Source organism: Mustela nigripes, chromosome 4 (assembly GCF_022355385.1).
Source record: "Mustela nigripes isolate SB6536 chromosome 4, MUSNIG.SB6536, whole genome shotgun sequence".
Classification (NCBI taxonomy): domain Eukaryota; kingdom Metazoa; phylum Chordata; class Mammalia; order Carnivora; family Mustelidae; genus Mustela; species Mustela nigripes.
In genome coordinates, this window is record NC_081560.1 from 32267074 (window position 1) to 32278707 (window position 11634).

General features: G+C 36.5%; 1 protein-coding gene across 1 annotated transcript in view; it reads left to right on the forward strand.

Annotated features, from left to right (window-relative positions):
• Window positions 1-634: 634 nt before the first annotated feature.
• The window catches only part of ASZ1 (ankyrin repeat, SAM and basic leucine zipper domain containing 1), a 56815-nt gene continuing 45815 nt past the window's right edge, over window positions 635-11634 (forward strand). Inside the window, exons 1-4 of the mRNA XM_059395644.1 lie at window positions 635-739; window positions 1154-1253; window positions 3418-3540; window positions 6264-6375. Coding sequence (XP_059251627.1) covers window positions 635-739; window positions 1154-1253; window positions 3418-3540; window positions 6264-6375 — 440 coding nt within the window. The remainder of the gene's footprint in view (window positions 740-1153; window positions 1254-3417; window positions 3541-6263; window positions 6376-11634) is intronic.

Consider the following 11634-nt stretch of genomic DNA (forward strand, 5'->3'; position numbering starts at 1 on the left):
TAGTGTCTAGCTGGGAAAGTGTTTTGATGATTTTAAGTTTCCAGATCTATGCTGAGATGTGAGGTCACATGAAAATTAAAGGAAGAATTCTTCCTTTGGGATGGTATTTTCTGCTGGCTCCTTTGTCAGCTCCCATTCGACCGCTTTTTGAATGAAAGGATAGCGCTCCTATCTGTGAGTTGCCCCTTACCCAGGGGTCGCATGTTTGACAGGCTTTCCGAGGGAGCAGATGAAGGAGTTGAGGAGAAAGCCTAGTCTTACTTGGCATTTTAATACCCATTATGCTCCAAGAAAGTGCGGCATTCCTTGAAGAGCAAAAACTTCAACAAAAAAAACTAAAAAGAATGAGTAAGTCCCTGAAAAGAACCGGAAGCACTCACCAGAAGCATGGCGCCCAAAGCCTTCCAGCGGCTTCAGTTCTAAGAACCCTACCATGTTACTCAGGGTTGCACTGCCCTATACCACAGGGAGGGTAGGTGAGGTCTATTACGCATGCCCACGCGCCTGCGCCTCAGGTCCCAAGGCCTCGGCCGTCGCACACGTTCCTTCCCGCGCAACCGTGCGTGCTCCTCCAGTGCGCAGGCGCCAGGGGAGTGGTGGGCGGTGCTGTTTTATTAGAGAGAGGTTGGCGGGCATGGCGACGTGTACGCTACGCGGGCTGGCAGTGGCCGGTGGAGGCGAGAGTAGCGAGAGCGAGGATGACGGCTGGGAGATTGGTTATCTCGACCGGGCGGTTCAGGTAGCCCAGGAGGCCTTTTGTTTTGTTTTGTTTTTTGACCGCACCTGCATCAGCAACCCCCTGGCCTGACCTCGTGAGACTTCTTGCTTTCCAGTGTTTCCCTAGTGGAAATACAGGCTTCTAGACTCCCAACAAACCCTGCGTTTTTCTGTTTCCTACTGTGCTTTCCCCACCAAATGTGCTTCTTTAGGTCGTGGATGTAGCGCTTCACTTGGGTTTGGACCCATAGCATTGTCCATTCCCTTTGAAGATAATTTTAGACATGAATTCCTTATGAGATTTGTATGTTGCACTCCCCCCACATCCCCCCCAAAGAGATGATGGACCTGAAATCAATCATTGTTTTCTGATGGAATGGAAATGAAAATATGTATAACAGGTTTTTGTTTTTTTTTTAACTTTCTTCTTTTTTAGAAATTAAAAGGGCCATTACTCCCTGAAGAAAAGAATGAAACATTTAAAAAAGCATTGACCACAGGAGATATTTCATTGGTCCAGGAGCTTCTAGATTCTGGTGAGAGATAAAAATAGTTTCAACCTAACACAGTTGTCTACATTTCTGAGGGTCCCTTATTTTAAAGGGTTTGGGTTGCTTTTCTAGTGAAAGCACAATGGATGTTCATGTAGCAAGTATTCTATATACCTTACTTTCTTCTGAGTTCTCTTTGCCTTACTTTGTTCTTCTACTCTCAAATTTGGAATGCCACCCTATTGCTTCCATCAGTTCTACCTCCTTCAAGAAGCCCTATTCCGGGTGCCTGGGTGGCTTAGTGGGTTAAAGCCTCTGCCTTTGGCTCACCTCAGGATTCCAGGGTCCTGGGATCGGGCCCCACATCGGGCTCTCTGCTCAGCGGGGAGCCTGCTTCCTCCTCTCTCTCTGCCTCTCTCTCTGCCTACTTGTGATCTCTATCTGTCAAATAAATAAATAAAATCTTTAAAAAAAAAAAAAAGAAGAAGCCTGTTCTGATGAATCCTACCCCACTCCAGTAATTCTTACACGTTTTTCTCAGCATTTGCTGTCTATAATATTATTACATTTCTCCAGAATTGTTTCTAGTTATGTATATTTTGGCTATGTTTTTTCCTTGTACTAGGTGTCTGTGCAATGGGGCCTGAGGTAGGAATCACAATATGTGGATATCTGTTCCAGCTTTATTGCCTATTCATTGTAGTTTCTTGGGAAAGCCATTAAACTTCCAGAGCATCATTTTCTTTTTGTAAAATGTCATAATTCTTTCCAGGGTCCTGTAACATTTTTCTGTGATCAAATTAAATATTAATTTTTTTGAATTATGTGATGTAGGAGTGTGTGTTGTTGATAATAATGATTGAAATTATCCAAAGGCGTAACAGGCATTTACTATCTATGTGTAAATCAAAAACATTCACACAGAATAGTTAAATGAAATTGTATATAGCAAAATGTTTTTCTTTTATGCTAGAGACATTGCATGGTTTGGTGCAAAAAGGAATCATTTTGGAGACAGTACAGTTCTGGGTTTGATTACTAACCCTGCCATCTGATGGCTCTGTAATCTTGACCCAAGTTAACAAACCTTCCTACACTTTAATTTCCTCCTTTTTAAAATAGGGATGCATAATATCAAAAGGTTTGGGGGGTGTATTAAAATGAAAGAATACGTAAAGATCTAAAACATACAGACATTATGTAAATACTAGCTGTTGTAACAAAAAAGAAGGTTCTGTGTGACTTTGTGGACAATGGAACTTGAGTTTAATTGAAGAATGAAATGAAATGAAATTTGAGTAATTGAAACAGGCTTAATACCTAATATGAACACATGCAGGAGTGTGCATAGTGCTGGATGGGATAGAATAGTTAGAAATTTGTTTTAGAAAAGAGAATTTACCATGGGGCATGAGTTTGTAGTAGGACTAAGTGCAGTGAAATGATGAATTTCCTGACAGATTAGGACTTGAAAAGACCTACTGGTAAAGAAGATATTTAGTCAGGCCTTTAAAAATGTTTTAATTACAAACATTTTAAAAATTCATTTTCAAAGGCCAATAATAAATATATAGCTGAAGTAGAAAGATACCTTTGTTCCCACTTTCTCCCTCAGTATCCCTGAAGTCTTACTTCAACAGGTAACTTAATTTAGCGTTTCCTAGGTTACTTCCAGATGTCATTATTTCACATTTTAAAAAAATATCTTATTTTTGCCTTCCAAAGTTATTCTTGGTTTTGATACATATTTCTGCACCAGTTGAGAAGTTTGATAAAAAAAGAAAGTTCCCTTTGAGTCGGTCACTTCTAACAGTTCAAGGATGTCTCCAGTCTTTCTGTTAATATGTTCAGTTTTCTTTAAATTACTAAATATTTCAGATATTCTAGAAGGTAGAGCAGCTTCTCTCCTTACCCCTGGAGATACCACTGTGCTGTACTTGGTATTTATCATTCCTATGCATGTCCTTCTATTTTTATTAGGTATGTATATATGTACCCCCAAACCATATAGTGTACTTTGAATGTTTTTGAGCTACAGTCATTTACTGTGTGGACCCTTTTAAACCTAGGTCATTATTACCAAGAAATTCCTTTTTGTTATAAATGACGTGGTATATGTTACTATCCACGGTATTTTAAGCATATGAAATTGACAGTAATTTTTGTTTTGGTGGGAGAGGCTGTTAAAAACTTGAATTTTGCTTTACAGGAATTAGTGTAGAGTCCAGCTTTCGGTATGGATGGACTCCTCTTATGTATGCTGCTAGTGTTTCCAATGTAGATCTGGTTCGGGTCCTTTTGGACAGAGGTGCTAATGCAAGTTTTGATAAAGGTAAGGTGTTTTAAACATTTAAAATATGTGAGTATTTACTTTGTAGGTATCTCTGTTTAGAAGCCTAATTATAATCTGTTTGGGGGTTTATATGTTCCCTTTAAAATAAATCTTTGTCCTGGGTGCCTGGGTGGCTCAGTGGGTTAAGCCGCTGCCTTCCGCTCAGGTCATGATCTCGGTCCTGGGATCGAGTCCCGCATTGGGCTCTCTGCTAAGCAGGGAGCCTGCTTCCCTCTCTCTCTCTCTGCCTGCCTCTCTGTCTACTGTGATCTCTCTCTGTCAAATAAATAAATAAAATCTTTAAAAAAAAAAATAAAATAAAATAAATCTTTGTCCTTAAAAAAAAAAAAAAAAAGTAAGATGTTGAGTTAGCCCAGCTGATTATGTGTACTGTGATTTCCTTGATTCCCAAGCAGCTATTGTGCAAAATGAAAAAAACTAAAGCCGTTTAAAAACCAAATCTTCCTATTAGTTATATTATGTAATTAAGATACAAAATCAAATTAAAAACCATAGTCTCTCTTTTGGAAAAATTCTCTTTCCAAGAAGGTAGATTCCATTTATATTATCTTAATAACTGCTTATGTTTTTATATACCTTTAATTTCTATGCTAGAGGGTTTGGTTATTTTTTAAAGGAAAAAAATGCATTGAGAGAAAACAAAAAGCTAATAATTTTGTCAAAAATTACTTGAAAATCAGTCTTTAGAATTTAAAACTCAACTCTGAATTATATCACTTAAGGTTGTTTCAAAGATAGCTTATTAAATCCATTTGTTTCTTTGTTATTAGATAATTTCTACTCCATATTGTTTTGGATGCTTTCAAAAAAACAAGAGTATATGTGCAAATCCCACTTAATTATTATATTGAATTATTGCTTACTTATTTTTAATGTGTTTCCAATAGGCAGTTAAATTCATTTGATAATTCATATATTGATTTCACTTTGGAATTAATTTTTACATTTACTTTATACCTACATTAGATGTTTGTAAAAATATTTCTAGTCTGTTTTTTCATCTATGTATATTGTATAACTTCCCATCTTACCAATAGTTTTATGTTTAATCTGCTTCTGTGATAGGTTTTTCTTATTATTATGTCATTTTAAAATATTACCCAATGAAAACTGGACTTAGGAATGAGATTTCTGAAAGTATATAATATTCTCAAAAAAATTAATAGTTTGCTTAACTATAGAGAACAAATTGATGGTTACCAGAGGAGAGATGGATATGGGGATGGGTGAAATAGGGGAAGGGGATTAAGGAGTGCACTTGTGATGAGCACCGAGTATTGTATGGAAGTATTAAATCACTATATTGTACAACTGAAACTAATATAGCACTGTATGTTAACTAGCTGGAATTGAAGTAAAAACTTTTTAAAAATGAAGTTTTCTTTCTCTGATTTTTGTAATCAGAGGAATACTTACAATTATAAAACAGTTTATATTGTTCTCAGCATGTTGACATAAATTCTTTTACGTATTCAACATTAGCCTCATTAGGTAAAGAGGGCATCTTCCTATCTATAAACTAGATCTACTGAGATATTAAGGTATCACTGGAGTCAGTTTATCAGTAGCAGAACTGGGATTAGAATCTTTATACTTGATTATTATTAAATCACTGGTGTAAACCATAGCTGCCATGACCTACTTTGAATTTCCCAATTATTATCTGAAAAGCGTTTTTATTTTTTTTAATCTGTGATTTCTTCTGGTGCCATAGGGACCACGGGGAGAAGTTTTTAGGAAACAGGGTGAGCTCAGAGAGACCCAGTAGAAAAGGACCAAAAAGAAACCAGTAGATGTGGCAGTTAGGTCATTTTCAGTAGGATGGTTTGGATAAAAACCAAAATTTCACTGAGATGTAAAATGAATGAGAAATAAAGAAGTGAAATCAGAGAATATCAATTATTGTTTTTCTGTTTTTTAATTTCCTTTTTTTTTTTTTTAAGTTTTATGTATCTTAGAGAGAGAGCACAAGCAGGGGTGCAGGAGAGGGAGAAGCAAGCTCCCCACTGAGCAGGGAGTCCAATGCGGGGCTCTGTCCCAGGGCCCTGGGATCATGACCTGAGCCTAAGGCAGATGCTTAACTGACTGAGCCACCCAGACATTCATCAGTTATTTTTCAACCACAAGTTCATCAAAGCAAATTTTAATCAACCAAAGGCTATTTAACTCCAGGCAGTATCTCTACACAGCATTCATGTTCTTACCACTTTCCTATTTTCTTAAAGGAGAGGGAGGGTTGCCTGAGTGGCTCAGTCACTAAGCGTCTGTGTTGGTCTCAGGTCATGATCCCAGGGTCCTGGGATCAAGCCCCACATCAGGCTCCCTGCTCAGAGGGAAGACTGCTTCTCCCTCTCCCACTCACCCTGCTTGTGTTCCTGCTCTCGCTGTCTCTCTCTGTGTCAAATAAATAAATAAAATCTTAAAAAAAATAAGGAAGGGGAACAAAGAAGGAAAATTAAGAAATGAATTATAGATATATAAACATATTTTGAATATATAGATACATTTTGGAGATTCAGGCAGTTCATCCCTAATCTCATTTTTTGGTGAAGGAAGACAAATGTATCTACCAAGAGTAAAAGATTTAGGAATAGGATATAAAATTTTGAGAGTACAGTAAATATTTAGAATCTTTTGAATGAAAAAAGAAGTCAGCTTCACTTCTTAATGTGTGTGGGTGGTTTCCTCACTTTTCACTACAGATAAGCAGACTATTTTGATAACTGCATGTTCTGCACGTGGCTCAGAGGAACAGATCTTAAAGTGTGTAGAACTACTGCTTTCAAGAAATGCTGATCCAAATGTTGCTTGTAGGTAAGAACCTTATTATCTATGAAAAACGATGGATTTTTTTTTATTATCAACCCATTAAACATTTGATAACATGATTTTTTTAAAAATCATAAACAATGTGTTTACTTGGCTATATAGTTGAAGAATGAAAATAGGTCATAAGGTTATGGTTCGAACTTTATAAGAGTATCAAAGGAAGGGCATATCACAAAAGTAGTCTCTCAGCTTTTAATTTTTAGAGGAATGTTCTAATTTGAAATGAGAGGGAAAGGAAGACAAACTATCATTTCTTAAGAATCATACACTCAAAAGAATGATTAAGATATAATAGTAAAACCTCTTAGTGTTCTCTTTGTATAATACTTACCTGCTAAACAATCTACACAAATACGAAGAATTCCAAAATAATACATTGAAAGGTTTTCATTTTCCTAAGACTTTTACAATTATGTTATATCATATAGATAATAGTGTCTAGATGCATAGAAAATGTTGGGTCTGTTGAAATGTCAGTAATTTAAAAAATGAATCAGCTTAAAATTTCTGTTACTGACTTCTTAATCTGGCTCTGTCTTCTGTTTTATTTAATCTTTTTCTATTTTATTTAACCTTCAAAACTAATAGAGTAGGAAATAGGCTATCCAACTGAAATATGTCTAGTATGAATAGAGTTATTATTCATAATTCATTAAAATAATAATGCTCTAATGCCTGATATATAGAAATAACTATATTTTAGAAGGTTTTTTCCTCGTAATTTTAGTTTAATTTCTATGACAGCTAGCTAGACAGCAGGTGTCTGTTTTGTCTCCCAAATTCCAAGTAACATCTGGAAACATTTTTGATTGTCACACCTGGGAGATTCTGCTGGTTTAGAGTACACTACTGGCTTAATGGGTGGAGGCCAGGGATGTTGCTAAACATCCACAGTCCATAGGACAGCCTCGCAAAACAAAGAAGTACCCATCCCAAATATCATAGTGCCCGGGTTGAGAAACTAGTGTGAGAAAAGTAAAGACTTACAGAGTGGATAATCAGTATTTAACAAATAGATTTTTTTAAAGATCTGGAAAGACTACCTGCAAATTTTTAGCAAATCAATTCACAGGAACTTTTATTCTATCACATATGGTATAATCCATAGTTAGGTATCTAACTTTTGGATTTGGCTGTACTTGGAATTGGGAACTCCAAGACATCTAGCTGAATTAAGCCTCAATGGGTACTATAATTTTGATGTTTACCTTCAGAAGTGGCTTATGATAAGATTTGCCATTCTGGGTTCAATGGAAAATTGCTTTTTGCGGGTGCTCTTTTTTTTTTTTTTTCTTTAATTGCTTCTGTACTGTATTACAGAAAGCAAAATCTTTACCTTTCCAATTACTTGTGTTGTAAGCACACTGAAAAAAAGTCAAGCAAGCCATTGTCATAGGTTCTAGACTATTCTGCTTCCATAAGAACTAGAAGATATCTTCTAAATATACAGCGTATACTTAGGGGAAAAATAAACTTAATTCATTTGAATTAAAATAATATAAGGTTAGCATCTCAAGCTAAAGCTATAAGGCAGCCACATAATTTCAAAACTGAAAACTCTAGAAAAGCTGATGAATCTGAAAGAATATAAAATTTGAAAAGATATGTGCTCAACTAAAATAAAGAGAATTTTACAGCAATCTCTACCTAAATAACAAATGTGAGAAATATCTGAAAAACTATTCAGCTCTTTTTAAGCTCAAAGCATAAAGTAGTATAATAATTGAACTGTGTTTTCTTATAGAAAATGAACATCTTGATAGAGCTGAAAAGAGTAACTCATGGGAAATAGTTCTTTTAGGCTGCAAATTTTATAAGAAGGATAGCATTACTGGATAGATGGGGATAGCCTGGTGTCAATGTAAAAAGGAAAAAAATTTCAGGACCTAGGGAGTGTGCAGTAAGACTTGGTGGGAATTCATAGATAATTCATTAGCAACAACAAAAATCAAAACCTGTTAGAAGACTGGGAATTTTAGTTTGAATCCTTTTTCTCTCCCCTCTTTTCTTTTTTAAAAAAATTTATGGTATTAAAGTATATGTAACATAAAACTTGACATTTTAACCATTTTCAGTGTATAATTTAGTGTATTTTTCTACCATAAACTTGTGCCAGGCACCTGAAGTTTGCAGTCTTTTTGAGCATTGCTCACTTTTCTGGCCTGAGATCTGAGTTAAGCTAAATAGCGACCAGCAGCTTATATCTGTTCTTCAGACACCTGTGACTGTCTGCTTCTTTGTTTTACCTACTGAGTTGTTTTTTTGGGAAATCATGTTTGACATTTGTTGCTGTTTGTTTTGCTAAAGCAGCAGACATGTTTACATAAGTGTCCTGAAGGTTGCTATCACTAAATGCTTTTATTCCACTTTTCTTCTACCACTCTAGCCATTCTGGTTCATTATTATGGTGAACATATAATAATATTCAAATGTTTTAAAGATTATTTGAAAAAGCAACTCTCAGATGCTTTAAAATTTTATGTTGCTTTCTAATATTTTATGTAAGTAGACTTTAGAATCTACTAATACGGGGGTACCTGGATGGTTCAGTTGGCAAAGCATCTGCCTTCAACTCAGGTTATGATTCTGGTGTCCTGGGATCAAGCCCCAAGTTGGGCTCCTTGCTCAGCAGGGAGCCTGCTTCTCTCTCTTCCTCTGCTGCTCCTTCTGCTTGTGCTCTCTTGCTGTGTGTGTGTCTCTCTCTCTCAAATAAATAAATAAAATATTTTAAAAAATAAAATCTACCATTTGATTTCTAGGTGTCAATGTTTTTCGACAAATTTTCTTAGTTTCTTCCAGCATCTCTGACATTTCTTCTGTTTCATCTTGAAAATGGCCAGTGGAAAAAAAATCCATCTCTTTAAGGTGGTATCATTAAGGTGTCTTTATCACCTACATCAAGCATCATAATGACAAACATTTTCTAAATTTTGGATTAATGCCTCAGTTCTAAAAATACCTCATTCATTATCTCTTCAAATATTACCTCTCCTGTGTTCTTTCCTCTTTCTGAGTCTCTGATTGTATCTGTTAGACCTCATCTCTCTCTTTTTTTCCCCCATCTCTTTGTTTTACTGTGTCACATTCTGGATAATAGTTTTCAGTCGGCCATCTCAGTCACTGAATCTCACTTTTAATTTATTGCTTTTAATTTATTGTTAAACTCATCAGTTGAGTTCATAATGTCAGTTTGATTCTTTTTAAAACCAGCAGTGTCACATTTTTAAAGGCTTATTTGAGAAAGCAAGCATGTGTGTGCATGCGTGAGTGCACAGAGGGAGAGAGGAGGGAGAATCCTAAGTGGACTCCAAGCTGGGTGTGGCGCTGGTCACAGGTCTTGATCCCAGGACTCTGAGATCTCAACCTGAGCTGAAACTAAGAGTAGGACACTCAGCTGACTGTGCCACCTGGGTCTACCAGCACTGTCACTTTTTATAGCTCTTTGTTCCCTGAAGACATTTTCAAGCTCTAAATTAGAACTTCTTATATGGCAAACATGCAGTTGACCCTTGAACAATGCAGAGGTTAGGAGCACCAACCCCCTGTAAGGTAAAAATCTGCATATAACTTTTGATTCCCCTAAAACGTAATGACTTCTATTGAGCAGAAACCTTACCAATAGCATAAATAGCCAATTAATATATATTTTGTATGTTATGTGTATTATATACTGTATTCTTACAGTGAAGTAAGCTAGAAAAAAGAAAATATTAAGAAAGTCAGGAGAAAGAAAAACTATAGTACTAGACTATTTTTTTTAAGATTTTATTTATTTATTGAGAGAGAGAGAAAGAGAATATGTATGGGGGAGGGATACAGAGAGAGGGAGGGAAAGACTCTCCAGCAGACACGGTGCTGAGCATGGAACCCAGTATGAAGCTGGGTCCCACAATCCTGAGATCATGATCTAAGCTGAAATCACGAGTTGGACGCTTAACAGACTGAGCCACCCAGGTGCCCCTGTACTATACTGTATTTATTGAAAAAAATCTGTGTATAAATGGACCTATGCAGTTCAAACCCATGTTGTTCAAGGGTCAACTGTAGTCTAGAAATAACAGTAATAATATCTGAAATCTCGGTGGGTTTGTTTCTATTAGCAGTAGCTTCTCATGCTTCTGACTCATGACTAGGTGCTAATCATTAGAGTTTAAAACTTGTCAGAATAACATGATGCCATCAGGTAGGAATTTATACGTTTCTAAAAGGTACCTTGAGCACCATCAGTCCAGCAATCATGTAACCTAAGTTCAGAGGTTGAAGTTCCCTGGATTATTTGGTGATATATACTAAGAAAGCTAGTTTCTGTCTGGTGTAGCTTTTTTTTGTTTTTTTTTTTTAAAGATTTTATTTATTTATTTGACAGTCAGAGATCACAAGTGGGCAGAGAGGCAGGCAGAGAGAGAGGGGGAAGCAGGCTCCCTGCCGAGTAGAGAGCCCGATGTGGGACTTGATCCCAGGACCCTAAGATCATGACCTGAGCCAGAGGCAGAGGCTTTAACCCACTGAGCCACCCAGGCGCCCCTATTTCTGGTGTAGTCTTACCCTGAAGGTGTAACCCTTAGAGTTCCAGCTTAATGTATATTGAGTATGGTTTAGTAAACTTTCTACTTTGTATAGGCCCAGAACTTTGAATTTTGTTCCTCTTTGTGTTCACTGCCTCCAAAGCCACAGCTCCTTTTTCCATTGAGTTCTTCTGGACTGGACAATGCCCTAAAGGCAAAAGCAAGCACAAATGCTATGTTTATTTACCTCTTTGGAGTTTTGCCATCTAGATTTTGGTTTAGTGGTTCTTCAATATTTTATTAGTCCTTCAGTTTTTAAGAAATAAAAATAAAATTTCACTTAGCTATTTTAGATGCCTTCACAATTTTGATACAAATTAGCCTGCCATTAATAGAAGTAGAAACTGCATCTTCTAAATGAAAACATTTAGAAGTTTTTTTACTTATAGATCTTTTGTTAGCTCTTTAATTCCTTGCATTCCATGCAGACTTTTATCTTGTTGAAAATAACACTAATTTAATATTCAATGATGAACTTTCTGTATTACCACCTATAGACATACCTTGTTTTTTTAAAGATTTTATTTATTTATTTGACAGAGAGAGATCACAAGTAGGCAGAGAGGCAGGCAGAGAGAGGAGGAAGCAGGCTCCCTGCCGAGCAGAGAGCCCGATGCGGGACTCGATCCCAGGACCCTGAGATCATGACCTGAGCCGAAGGCAGCGGCTTAACCCACTT